The 15,573-nt window shown below is 22.1% G+C and overlaps 1 protein-coding gene across 1 annotated transcript; it reads right to left on the bottom strand.

Annotated features, from left to right (window-relative positions):
- Positions 1–1,072: 1,072 nt before the first annotated feature.
- Positions 1,073–8,029, bottom strand: LOC109602646 (uncharacterized). The gene is made up of 3 exons (XM_020019068.2): positions 7,846–8,029; positions 1,644–1,832; positions 1,073–1,586 (listed from the first exon to the last, which is right to left on the bottom strand). The coding sequence occupies exons 1-3, from the start codon at positions 7,970–7,972 to the stop codon at positions 1,450–1,452; spliced, it is 453 nt and encodes a 150-aa protein (XP_019874627.1). The 5' UTR covers positions 7,973–8,029; the 3' UTR covers positions 1,073–1,449.
- Positions 8,030–15,573: the final 7,544 nt, after the last annotated feature.

The raw sequence follows: 15,573 nt of genomic DNA, 5'->3' as shown, positions 1-15,573 counted from the left end.
TAATTAATATAAATATTTAATTTTTGAGGTGAATAATTTTTATGTTGATAATCTGAACAATAAATCCATCTATATAATATAAAATAATTTTAGAAACTGTTGATTGGGAATTAAACACCTTAATTATTAAATATTATTTTGAAAAAATATTCTAAAACAATAATCTTTTATTTGAAATAATGATTAAAATTAATATTACTTTTTACAGTATAATTAAAATAATTAATTCTAATTGTTACCAAAATAAAAATTTCTTAAAATATTCTAGAAGCATTCAATTTATGTTGAACTTAATATTTCGACATTTTATTTTAAATAACACATTATATTCGAAGTAAAGAGTTATATAATACAATAAAAAATAATATTACAATACACCACATCAATAATTCATACAAAAGTTTGTTTACTGTGGATTATCTTTATCTTGACAATTTGACAAGAATCCTCTTTAATATAACAATTTAAAATTATATAATAGATTAAGAATTATTTACTTAATATATCAAAATTGATTTAACAATAAGAATATTATGTTGTTTTATCTCAGATCTTAGGAATATATTCAATGTTATTTTTTTATAAGTATACTTAGATTTACCGTTAATTCTGAGAACCATGATAAATATTAAATTAATCAACTATTAAATTCCCAAAAGATTCAGTGTCTATTGGAAATTAAAATAATTACTTCACACTCCCCAACAAATCAAAAGGTGTTACAGAATTTAAAATCACAGTAACCCGTGAGGTATTAATAATTGTTATATGTAACGTTTAAAACTGTCCAGAGTCTAAGCCACATCATAAATATTTAATATAATCATTTATAGATGTAGATGACCGTCGATTTAATTCTGATTAGAATATATAAATTATCAATTATAAAAGTAAGAATGCGTTAAAATATTCAGTGATTGTTGGGTGTTAATATAAATATTTAAACATTCTCAGCTTATTTTGTCATAGTTTAATCTAGTTAAATGTTTTCTCAATTTCAAATCATAATAACTTAATCAGTAAGTACATTTTTCAAATACTCCAAGTAATAAATCTAAAATAAAAAACAGTGTTATTTTAATAAATTACATTTATTTCCGGAAATGATGTACAGCATTTGAAAATAAAAGGAATGACAAAACCTAATCAAAAACGGAAAATAATAATTTACAAAAAAATAATAAATCGTATCACAATCGAACGTCTAAAATTAATGTGCCTAAAATTAGTATGACTAAAAACAATAAAATTAAAAAAAAAAAACGAAAATAGAACACAAGTACAGAACAGAGGGGGAAGATTGATTCGTTTACAGGATAAAAAAATATATTCTTACTAATTTACTGTTGTATGTATAAAATTAACAAATCTAATTTCGTGTGGTTCTGAACATTAATAAATAATACAATATTCGTTTTTTTTCTTAGTGTGCGTTAATTATCAATTAATTTAGGCTTTTGGCGTGGTGGCCGGCTCCTCGGGTACCGGTGCCACGGTCGGGATTTCCGGGTACTCCAGCTTGGCACCCTCCTCGCACTTGAAGACGGGGCAGCAGCCGGGGAATGGGGCAGTCTTGTTGGTCTTTTCTGTAATCAAACGTTTAATTAAATTATCAAACATTAGTGTCGGTTATAAGGACGAACCTTCGTCAAGTTTGCACTTGTCGTTGGCCAATGGAAGTGGTCCGCAGTCTTCGACCAGCTCAAGAAGACGTGGTGGCTTGTCCTCGGAGACGACGCAGGTGGAGCGGCCGCAGAACGGGGTCAGTTCCCAGGTCTTGCCCGGTTCGACGGTGGCACAGCGTGTTGAGGCGAAACACATGCCGGGGAAGTCTGTAAAATCATAAATATTAATAATTAATTGACCACGTGTAATATGGGTTGCCTACTGTTGGCCTCAGTTTTAATTAAAATTCAATCAACATGCTTCAAACACTAATTAAGAGAACATTCCATCAAGTAAAAATATACATTTATTGTTTTATTATGCTTCATTTTTACATTGCAATCATTTGCCGGGAGGGAACGGCGTTATTTATGGTTTTAAATTAGAAAACTTGTTACCTCAATAAAGACTGTAATGTAATTTTAATTGTATTCCATTAGAAACAACGTTATTGTTTCAACACCGCAGCAAATTAAAAGGGAAACGTTTATTATAAACAAATAGTGACTCAGTAATAAGAAAAAAATGAATAAATTAAATTAAATAACAGATAAATCTGCGTAACAATGACCATTGAACGCACCCCTGTAACATTTTAACATGCAACCTGCATCTTTTGTCCAACCTAAACAATGAACAACAAATCAGTGAACTGCGATTCCTATTTCAACACCGTTTTACCCTATTTTTTCCCATATAAAAATATGTAATTAATGTCTTGGCTGATCGTAATCAGTTTGTGTGTTTGTAATTTAATGTAATTAGTCGCGTGTTTCTCAATGAAAATTGACGCGACGATTTGTTTTAATTAGACCACCTTGAACAACACGCTCAGGTGGTTTTAAACACTGAGAGAACGGATGTGACTAACTGACTGAAAGGGTCATAAAACTCTTTTTTTTTCCGTGCGAAAAACCGTGAAATCACGCTCAATGTCTTTCGGGGTTGTCACACAATTCACCGTTTCGCAATCAAAGGAACAGGACGGAAAGTCTTAATAAAAAACAGACGTACACGTGAAAAGCGATTGCGGTAAAACGTTTTGTTCTGTACAAGGAACTGAATGTTGTAACTAAAAGTGTTGCGAGGCGAAATTTCATTGCGAAATTTTGTTAAAATTATTATTAACTAATTGGGCCTTTTAAGTGTAATTATTGGGGAATTTTTTCGTTCTATTTTATAATAAATTAAGAAATGAAATTCTAATCTGGGTAATGGTGTGTGTGTAATTGTTTAAACAATATATAATCACATCCTTTTCAACTCGCTGTTTTCCTAAATCGTCAGCAAACTCCTGAATAGAATAATTGCCTTAAAAATTATACGAGTACTATTTAAATGGAATTAGCACATGTATCATCACTCTAAAAATCTTCACACGAATCATTGTTTGCAAATATTTACAATAAAGTGAATGACACTATAAATACGTGTAAGACATTTACATAAGTGATATAAGAATAGATTTACTATAATCAGTATAAACTGTGTATTGTGCCACAGTTGAATCTCCAATAAATGGCAAAAATCAAAGATTTACAGACTGTATCAACACTATATACAAGTGAAATACTCACAAAAGAATGTGTGACACTATAACATACAAGAAAGATCTTTTCACAAGTTGTATTAAAGTAGATTCACTATAATTAATATAAACTGTGTATTGTGTCACTGTTGAATTTGCAATAAATAACAAAATCAATGACTGTATCATCGCTATAAGAGTCTTCACACAAGTGAAATAGTCACAAAAGGGTATGTGACTCTATAAAACACATGAAAGACCTCTTTACAAGTTATATTAAAGTAGATTCACAATAATTAATATAAACTGTGTATTGTGTCCCCAATAATTGACAAAAAACAAAGAGTTACAGACTGTATCATCACTGAAAAAGTCTTCACACAAGTGAAATAGTCACAAAAGAGTGTATGACACTGTAAAACACACAAGTTGTATTAAAATAGATTCACTATAATTAATATAAACTATGTATTGTGTCTCAGTTGAATCTCCAATAATTGCTAAAGATCAATAAGTTACAGACTGTATCATCACTGTAAAAGTCTTCACACAAGTGAAATAGTCACAAAAGAGTGTGTGACACAATAAAATACCTGAAAGACCTTTTCACAAGTTGTATTAAAATAGATTCACTATAATTAATATAAACTATGTAGTGTGTCACACTTGAATCTCCAATAAATGACAAAAATCAAAGAGTTACAGACTGTATCATCACTATAAGTCTTTACACAAGTGAAATAGTCACAAAAGAGTGTGTGACACTATAAAACACATGAAAGACCTTTTCACAAGTTAGATTAAAATAGATTCACTATAATTAATATAAACTATGTATTGTGTCACAGTTTAATTTCCAATAAATGACAAAAATCAAAGAGTTACAGACTGTATCATCACAATAAAAGCCTTTATACAAGTGAAATATTCACAAAAGGGTGTATGAGACAGTAAAACACATGAAAGACCCTTTCACAAGTTGTACAAAAATAGATTCACTCTAATTAATATAAACTATGTATTGTGTCACAGTTGAATTTCAATAAATGACAAAAATCAAAGAGATACAAACTGTATCATCACTATAAAAGTCTTCACACAAATGAAATAGTCACAAAAGAGTGTGTGACACTATAAAACATAAGAAAGACCTTTTTACAAGTTGTATTAAAACAGATTCACTATGATTAATATAAACTGTGTATTGTGTCATAGTTGAATATCCAATAAATGACAATAATCAAAGAGTTACAAAATAAAGTTACAACAGTGAAACACTTACAAAAGAGTGTGTGTAAGACTGTAAATCACATGAAAGACCATTCAATAAGTGATATTAAAATAGATCCGCCATAATTAATAGAAACTGTGTATTGTGTCACAGCTGAATTTCCAATAAATGACCATAATCAATGAGTTACAAAACGCGATATTTTGCGATCGGTGGAAAACACCGTGCATGTTAATTCCGATTATATAATGCGGAGAACCAGTTGTAAATATTGCGGGGGGCGAACGAAACAATTCCCGATTTCGCTTTCGCCACTTTTACCGTACGACCCAGTTAGCCCGCAAAAGGTGGACGGTAGAAAGTGGTCGGAGGAAGATCGGCGTGCATCTTTTTTTCCATGTCGAACATTCTAATAACAATCGTTATTGTTCTTTATACGTTGCAATAATTTGCGAATTGATATCAAGTCAGTTTCGGTGTGTTTGAACTCGACTAAGTTGGACCGGTTCGGACCAACGCCCATTGTTGACATTGTCTTGTGGAAAAAGTGAAATTTTTTTTTTGGATTTCTTCTGTTTGAAGGACGCCCGTTAAGCGAGATGTGTGTTTGTGTTGGGCGATTTGAATTATGGTAATGCGGTTGACAACTGTCGCTTGTTAATGGGACAAAGAAGTGGACAAGATCAATGATAATTAATGCTGTTCATTCATTAATGACTAAGTGAAAAAATTTATTTCCATATTTTTTCTTTTTAAGTGCTGCATTAAAATAAAATAATGAAAGTATGTTTCAATGTTTCAAATTAACAAAACATGTTTAAAATTAAAAATTGTAATTAATTATAATAATAAAAATTATAATTTATTTATATTAAATTTTAAAAATATCAATGTTAGTATTAACAATATTATATTTTATTATATAAAATATTTATGTATAAAAAAATTATTACAATAAATAAAAAATAAAAATTATTATTTTATTTATTTATTATTATATTATTATATTTATTTATTTATTTAGTAATTTTTTTATTAGTAATTTTGAAAAATAAAATAATATGATGTATATTATAAAATATAAAACTTTTCTTAATAAATTTTTAAAAGAATTTTAAATTTTTGAAAAACAAAAGAAATAAGTAATAATTAATTTTAATTTAAATTTAAAATAATTCGTTCTTTCATAAAAAATATATTTTATATTTATTATTAAATTAAAAAAAAATCAAAGTTGGAATTAAGAAAATAATAATTTTTAATAATTTTTTATTTATCAGTCAAAAAAGTTAATTTCTCATAATAAAAATAATAAAATAATTTAAAAATTGTTACAAGAAATATTGAAAATAAAAAGTTAGGTTATAATATAAAATATTATAAAATATAAGTCTATCTTTTTATAAATTTATAAAAAGAATTTTAAAATTCTGAAAAATAAAAGAAATAAGTAAAAATCAATTTTAATTTAAATTTAAAATAATTCCTTCATAAAAAATATATTTATATTTATATTATATTTATAAAAAATTAACGTTGGAATTAAAAAATAATATTTTTTAATATATTTTTTATTTATCTGCAAGAAAAAGTTATTTTCTATTTACAAAATTAATAAAATATAATATAAATTATTATAAGAAATATTGGAAAATAAAAAATTAGGTTATAATATAAAATATTATAAAATATAAATCTCATAATTTTAACAAATTTACAAAAAGAATTTTAAAATTCTGAAAAATAAAAGAAATAAGTAAAATTAATTTTAATTTAAATTTAAAATAATTCCTTCATAAAAATATATTTATATTTATATTAAACTTTTAAAAAATCAACGTTGGAATTAAAACTATAACAATTTTTAATATATTTTTTATTTATCTGTTAAAAAAGTTATTTTCTATTGACAAAATTAATAAAATAGAATAAAATTTATTATAATAAATATTGAAAAATATAAAGTTAGGTTATAATATAAAATATAAATCTCATAATTTTTACAAATTTATAAAAAGAATTTTAAAATTCTGAAAAAAAGGAAATAAGTAAAAATTAATTTTAATTTAAATTTAAAATAATTGTTTCATACAAAATATATTTATATTTATAATAATTTTTTAAAAAATCAACGTTGGAATTAAAAAATAATAATTTTTAATATATTTTTTATTTATCTGTTAAAAAAGTTATATAGAAAATTAATAAAATAGAATAAAAATTATTATAATAAATATTGAAAAATAAAAAATTAGGTTATTATATAAAATATCATAAAATATAAATCTCATAATTTTTACAAATTTACAAAAAGAATTTTAAAATCCGGAAAAAAAAAGAAATAAGTAAAAATTAATTTTAATTTAAATTTAAAGTAATTCCTTCATAAAAAATATATTTATATTTATATTAAGTTTTTAAAAAATCAATCTTATCTTTATCTATTTTTTTTATCTATTAAAAAAAGTTATTTTTTATTTACAAAACTAATAAAAATGGAATAAAAATTATTATAAGAAATATTGAAAAATAAAAGGTTATAATATAAAATATCATAAAATATAAATCTCATAATTAATTTTAATTCCTTTATAAAAAAATATTTTCTATATACAAAATTAAAAAAATAGAACAAAAATTATTATAAATAATATAAAATATTATAAAATATAAATCTCATAATTTTTACAAATTACAAAAAGAATTTAAATTTAAAATAATTCCTTCATAAAAAATATATTTTATATATACAATAATTTTAAAAATTAAAAAAAAAATATTAATTTTTAATAAATTTTTTATTTATTTGTTAAAAAAAACAAAATTAATAAATATAATATAAAAAATATTATAAGAAATAAAGAGTTAGGTTATAAAATATAAAATATGAATCATATTTTTTTATAATTTACAAAAAATTTTAAAATTCTAAGACATAAAGATATATTTTTATATTTATATTAAATTTGTGCTACAAAATATTTTATGAATTATTTATAATAGTAAAAAAATAAATATAAAAAAATAAATAAATAAATTATAAAATAAGAAAAAATTTTGTATATATTGTTAATTTTTAAATTTTTAAAAATTAATTAAAATAAAAAATGTGGTAATAAAAGTTTTTTTAAATTTATTTGTTAGCATAAAAAACATGTTTAAAAAAATAAAAATAATAAAGAAAAATGGAAAAATTACAAAAAAATATTAGAAAATTGATTTATTTCTTGATTTTTTTTGGAGGTTTATAATGTTTTAATGGAATATTTTATCGACTTTTCAAAGCTATTTAATAATAATCTACAAAATCTTCGTTTAAACGAAAACATCTCCCAGAAACCTAATTATCTCCACGCCCATCAACCGTACCAACAAAGAAACCCATCGCTGCCTAGAACCCGGCAGGAAAGTTTCGCCATACCTCTGAGCACGTCGGCGGGTATCAGCCTCTTGAAAGTCTTCGGCCTGTCGCCCTCCTTGTCGTCCTTCTTGTCGTCGGCGGCCCAGGCGACGGCGGCGATCAGCGCAACAACGAACAGTACCTTCATCCTTTCTGCTAATTGCACCCGGGAACCACGGAACGCGCAAACACCTGACTTTTTCGGAGACTGGTGCAGGAATTGCCGGCGCCGCGTTTTATAGCCTCCGGGGTCCCCACCAGCGGGTGGTTCTGCAATCCGATGACGTGGGGGGTCCCCCGGGGGCGGTGCACAAATGCACTCTTACACTTACACACGCAGTACCATTCGTGGGAGCGTTATGACGGTCGGTTTTCAATTTTATTTATGGGTTCCTGTTTTTTTTTACTGTTAGTTTGATATTTTAGATTAATAAATAATATTTAATACAACGAAAATTATGAAGATTCCAAAATGGTAATGTAGTATATGTGTCTGTATATTATATAATAATTAATTATGTTATTAACATTTAAAAATATTAAAATATGCTTATTTTAATTAAAACCAAAAACTGTAGTAAAATTTTGCATAAGAGACTACTCAAAAGAACAATAAATTAAATTTCATGATTAATTAATTATTAAAAGTAGGTTTTCATGTTAATATTCATCTATGCAAATAAATGGAATTTTAGGAATATTTAATTATTAATAAATTGTAAAAAAATATGCTGCAATTGAGATTGTTTTTTAAATTGAAAATTGATTAAAAATATTATAATTAAATATAATAATATTAAATTAAAAAATAAAAAAAATTACAAACAAAAATATTTTAAATGAAATAAAAATACAAAAAAAAGATACATTACCTTTTTATAAATACTACAAATAAATTGAAAAATTTAATATAAAACTATAAAATTATGTAATTGAAAAAATTAAAATTCAGAAATATAAAATTTGTGATAACTATTATAAAATATTAATTTATATTTTAACATTTAAAATTTAAAAATGAAAAAATTCAATAAAAATATAAATATTTTAATTGAAATATAAATACAAAAATTAAAAAATTAAATTTAAATTAAGATTAACATATAAATAAAAAATAGTTTGATATATTATAAAATTATGAATTTATTTTTTAACATTTAAAATTTAACAATGAAAAAATCAAATAAAATCTAAATATTTTAATTGAAATAACAATACAAAAAAGTATTAATACATTTTTTTTAAAAATACTAAAAATAAGTTAAAAAATTTAAGATAAAATTATGAATTTATTTTTTAACATTTAAAATTTAAAAATGAAGAAATATAATATAAAATGTCTAAATATTGTGTAATATTTAAATTAAGATTAAGGATTGAAATAAAAAATATAAATATAGTTTAATTTAGTATAAAATTATAAATTAATTTATTAAAATTTAAAAATGAAAAAAATAAAAATACAAATAAAAATTATAAAAAAACAAAATTTTAATATATTTCTTTTTAAAAGTACCAAAAATAAATAGAAACATTTAATATAAAATTAGAAAAATACAATTTCTCTATTTACTTTCATAAATTATACAAATAATTCTTATTTTTAATAATAGTAAGAAAGGCAATTTTTTTAAAAATATATTTTTTCAATTTAATTCATGTAATTGAAAAATTAAATTTGGAAATATATAATTTAATTTTTTTATTTAAATTTTTGATATTTAAGATAATAATAAAATTTAAAAAAAAAACTAAATATTATATAATATTTGAATTAAATAAAAATAAATTATAATAAAAATATAAATATAAATAATTAAAAATTAAATTCGAAAATATATAATTTATTATTTATTGTTAAAATTTGTGTAATTAAGTTAATAATAAATTTTAAAAAGTCTAAATATTATATAATATTTAAATTAATATTAAAAATATAAATATAAATAAATAATAATAAAATAATAAATAAAAATATAAATATAAGTAATTAAAAATAGTTTAATTTATTAATATAATAATTTATTATAAAATTATTAATTTAATTTTTAACATTTAAAATTTTAAAATGAAAATAATTGATAAAAATTTAAATATTTTAATTGAAATAAAAATACAAATAAAAATTAAAAAAAGAAAAACAATATTAATATATTTCTTTTTAAAAAGTACTAAAAATGAATTGAATTAAAAAAAATATATTAAATTAGAAAAATACAATTAATCTATTTATCTTCACAAATTATACAAATTATTATTATTTATAATAATAGTCAAATAAGCAAAACATTTAAAAAATTGAATTTGGAAATACATAATCCATTTTTTTTTTTGTTAAAATTTGTGATATTTAAGATAAAAATAAATTTTAATAAGACTAAATATTATTTAATATTTAAATTAAGATTAAGAAATTTTAATACATTCCTTTTTAAAAATACTAAAAATTAATTAAAAAATGTAATATAATATTATATATTATTCACAAAATTATTAATAACAGTCAGAAAAACTAAAGGTTTAAAATTATGTTTTTTTAATTTATAATCCTATAATTGGAAAATTAAATTTGGAAATATATAATTTGTTTAATTTTTTGTTAAAATTTATGATATTTATGAAAATAATTTATTTTAAAAAGACTAAATATTATATAATATTTAAATTAAGATAAAAAATTTTATTTATTAAAAATTATATTATTTAAATTAAAAAAAAAAATAATTTAAAAATAAAAAATCAATAACAATCTATATATTTTAACTGAAATAAAAATACAAATAAACATTAAATAAAATAATATTACCACATTCCTTTTTTAATACTAATTTTTTTTTAAATTCTTAAAAATTTACATCTCTAAATAAATATTTACAAATTACCTGGAAATCATTAATTTAATTAATTAAAATGATAATATAAAGTTGATCTATTATTAACAGAAATAATTGCTTCGTTTAAATTTGTATATTTATGTATAAAAATATTCAAGGTTTTGGTTTTGTCATTAAAGTAAAGATTGTAAAATAACAACAGAAAATAATTAATTATTAGTTATTAAACAATATTTGTAAGTATTTTATAGAAATGTATAAAATGTTGTAGTTCATAAAAAAAACAAGTGTACAAATCAATCCAGCTAAATTCTAGAACGTTTAAGTGAATGTAAAAAACAAAAATAAACTTAATTAACATAAATCTAAATAGTCACCTTACTATAAATAATATTTAACATAATTAACATTAATTAAATAACTGATGATTTTGATAAAAACCACTGAAATATACCGGATCTTGCGAATTACTTAATCATATTAGATAAAAATAAAAAAAATAACAATGTGAGATTTCCAGATTAATTTGTAATTACTAAGTCATTCCACGTCAATTTTATAATTATTTAAATGTATTTAAAATATAAAATTTACATACTTTTGTTTTGTCTGAATTATTGAATATTTCAGCTCCTTTTGTTTTTTTTTAGTTCATATTTATTTTACATTAATTTATCAGTAGTTCCCATAATTAAAACAATTTTTTATGAACAATGTGCCATTAAAAATGGCAAAAACTGAATTTATAATTTTGAGGTCGTTTTTTTTTTTCAAATCTAATTTAATAATTAAAAAAGAATCTCGGTTTCCTTAATTAATTCGAGCCAAAGTGGCAATTAGAAACACACACACTGACACAGAACATCTTTCTCCAAAGCGGTCGATTTAAGCGGACAAACAAACGCTCACCGACCGAAAATCGTGTTAATCGTCCGACGATGATGATTTTAAAACCGCTGTCCGCTCTAATAATCGCCCGTCGAATCCGACGAGCGAATAAAACTTACTTACGTTAACCAGATCCCGGCGACTAAAACATGGAAATTAACGAAATTAGAGGAGCGTTTAGTGTAGATCACTGAACGCACAATAACAGGAACACACAAAACGACCTAACGGCACGGCGCAATTTCCTCGGCCAGATGATCGCCTTAAGCGTTTCCGCGATTTCGAAAAACCACCCACTCGTTTAAAAAATATTTTCCTTTTTCTTGTCTGGGTACAATATTGGTTGTTGAGAGGAAAGGATTTGTGTTTAAATCTATAATTTTCATTTGTTTTAGTATAATTAATAATTAAAATCAATGAAATAATGAAGAATTTATTTTATTTCAGTTTTGGTATTAGAATTTTAAACATTTAGATTCATTAAAAATGTTAAAAATGAATATTTTTTATAGAATTAAGAAAATTAACATAAATTTTGAAATTTAATTAATAATTTCTATTTGTTTTAGTACATCTAATAATTAAAATAAATAAAATAATAAAGGCTGACTATTTATTAAAAAGATTACTTTATTTCAGTTTTGGTGTTACAATTGTAAACATTTGAATTCATTAAAAATACTACAAATGAATATTATTTATAAAGTTAAGAAAATTAACCTAAATTTTGAAATTTTATTAATAATTTCCATTTCTTTTAGTACATCTAATAATTAAAATAATTAAAATAATAAAGGCTATCTATTTATTAGAAGGATTTACTTTATTTCAGTTTTGGTATTAGAATTTTAAACATTTGGATTCATTAAAAATATTAAAAATGAATATTTTTTACAAAATTAGCATAAATATTGAAATTAAATAATAATTTCCATTTGTTTTAGTACATCTAATAATTAAAATATATACAATAATACAGGCTGACTATTTATTAGAAGGATTTAGTTTTTGTATTAGAATTTTAAACATTTGGATTCATTAAAAATGTTAATAATGAATATTTTTTATAAAGTTAAGAAAATCAACATAAAATTTGAGATTTAATTAATATTTTCCATTTGTTTTAGTACATCTAATAATTAAAATATATAAAATAATAAAGGCTGACTATTTATTAAAAAGATTTACTTTATTTCAGTTTTGGTATTAGAATTTTAAACATTTGAATTCATTAAAAATGTTAAAAATAAATATTTTTTATAAAGTTAAGAAAATCAACATAAATTTTAAAATTTAATTAATAATTTCTATTTGTTTTAGTACATCTAATAATTAAAATAAATAAAGTAATAAAGGCTAACTATTTATTAGAAGGATTTACTTTATTTCAGTTTTGGGATTAGAATTTTAAACATTTGAATTCATTAGAAATTTAAAAATGAATATTTTTTATAAAGTTAAGAAAATTATCATAAATTTTGAAATTTAATTAATAATTTCCATTTATTTTAGTACATCTAATAATTAAAATAAATAAAATAATAAAGACTGACTATTTATTAAAAAAAAATTACTTTATTTCAGTTTTGGTATCACAATTTTAAACATTTGAATTCATTAAAAATACTACAAATGAATATTTTTTATAAAGTTAAGAAAATTAACATAAATTTTGAAATTTAATTAATAATTTCCATTTGTTTTAGTACGTCTAATAATTAAAATAAATAAAATAATAAAGGCTGAATATTTATTAGAAGGATTTGCTTTATTCCAGATTTGGCATTAGAATTTTAAACATTTGGATTCATTAAAAATACTACAAATGAATATTTTTTACAAAGTTAAGAAAATTAGCATAAATTTTGAAATTTAATTAATAATTTCCATTTGTTTTAGTACATCTAATGATTAAAATAAATAAAATAATAAAGGCTGACATTTATTAGAAGGATTTGCTTTATTTCAGTTTTAGTATTAGAATTTTAAACATTTGAATCCATTAAAAATGTTAAAAATGTATATTTTTTATAAAGTTAAGAAAATTAACATAAATTTTGAGATTTAATTAATATTTTCCATTTTTTTAGTACATTTAATAATTAAAATAAATAAAATAATAAAGGTGGACTATTTATTAGAAGGATTTACTTCATTTCAGTTTTGGTGTTAGAATTTTAAACACTTGAATTCTTTAAAAATGTTAAAAATGAATATTTTTTATAAAGTTAAGAAAATTAACATAAATTTTGAAATTTAATTAATAATTTTCATTTGTTTTATTACATCTAGTAATTAAAATAAATAAAATAATAAAGCCTGTCTATTTATTAGAAGGATTTACTTTATTTCATTTTTGATATTAGAATTTTAAACATTTGAATTCATTAAAAATGTTAAAAAATGAATATTTTTTATTAAGTTGAGAAAATTAACATCAATTTTGAAATTTAATTAATAATTTCCATTTGTTTTAGTACGTGTAATAATTAAAATAAATAAAATAATAAAGCCTGTCTATTTATTAGAAGGATTTACTTTATTTCATTTTTGATATTAGAATTTTAAACATTTGAATTCATTAAAAATGTTAAAAATGAATATTTTTAATAAAGTTGAGAAAATTAACATAGATTTTGAAATTTAATTAATGAGTTCCATTTTTTTTGTATATCTAATTATTAAAATAAATAAAATAATAAGATCTGACGATTTGGTGGAAGGATTTATTTCTTCAATTTTATATAAAATAATATCCTTAAGCATTTCCGCGTTTTTGAAAGTCCACCCACACATTCAAAAACACATTTCCTGCATCATTTTTTTGCCAAGGATTATGTGCCGGACGCGTAAAAATTCAGCGAGTTTCGGGCCGGCAAACTAGTTCCTTTGTTGGCCCCAAAGGTCCTTGTCGCCGGCACGATTGCCGGGGCCCAATGTTGCCGCGGCTAGAAAGCGTGTATCCACGAAGTTGACAAGATGTGACGGAAAACCGACAATTGTCGTCGGCTTGTGTAATTGGACGGCAATTTCGATTTTCGCTGTAGAAATCGATCTTGACCCGCATTTCCATCGTTTTCTGCTCGAGAACACCCCGAAAATGATAAACGACCACGAAAATGTTTCATCATTTTTACCTGGCCAACGATAATGACCCACAAAATCCGATTGCATCTAACGTTTATAATTATCGTTGAACAATGGTGGTTTTAGAGGATTGTTTATTTTTTTTTTGTTCTTTCGTTTCGGAAAGGTGAAAGACGCCGAAAGTGAGATTCGGGTGATGTGACTCACGTTGTTGGAGATATTCGCAATAATTCACCGGCGTGACCCACATAAATTGTCGGGTGTTCTTAACATGAAAGAGTTTCTCTGGATAAACAAAGCGTTTCTTGTTATTAAAATATGAAGCAATTAACACAAGTAACAACAAGAATTACACTAAGAAACTTTTCCAGTTGTTTCAAGTATAGTAAATTGTTAATACAAGAAGTGAAACAAAGTAACAAGTATTTATTATTTTATTTATTTTAATTATTAGACGTACTAAAACGAGTGGAAATTATTAATTAAATTCCAAAATTTATGGTAACTTTCTTAACTAACATATTTAATGAATTCAAATGTTTAAAATTCTAATAAAAAAAACTGAAATAAAGTAAATCTTTCTAATAAATAGTCCGCCTTTATTATTTTATTTATTTTAATTATTAGAAGTACTAAAACAAATGGAAATTATTAATTAACTTTCAAAATTTATGTTAATTTTCTTAACTTTATAAAAAATATTCATTTTTATTTAACATTTTTAATGAATTCATATGTTTAAAATTCTAATATCAAAACTGAAATAAAGTAATTCCTTTTAATAAATAGTCAGCCTTTATTATTTTGTTTATTTTAATTATTATATGTACTAAAACAAATGGAAATTATTAATTAAATTTCAAAATTTATGTTAATTTTCTTAACTTTATAAATAAAATTCATTTTTAAAATTTTTAATGAATTTAAATGTTTGAAATTC

This window comes from Aethina tumida, chromosome 6 (genome assembly GCF_024364675.1).
Source record: "Aethina tumida isolate Nest 87 chromosome 6, icAetTumi1.1, whole genome shotgun sequence".
Classification (NCBI taxonomy): Eukaryota; Metazoa; Arthropoda; class Insecta; order Coleoptera; family Nitidulidae; genus Aethina; species Aethina tumida.
The sequence above is the reverse complement of the archived record's forward strand: the minus strand, read 5'-3'. Positions and strand labels throughout refer to the sequence as shown.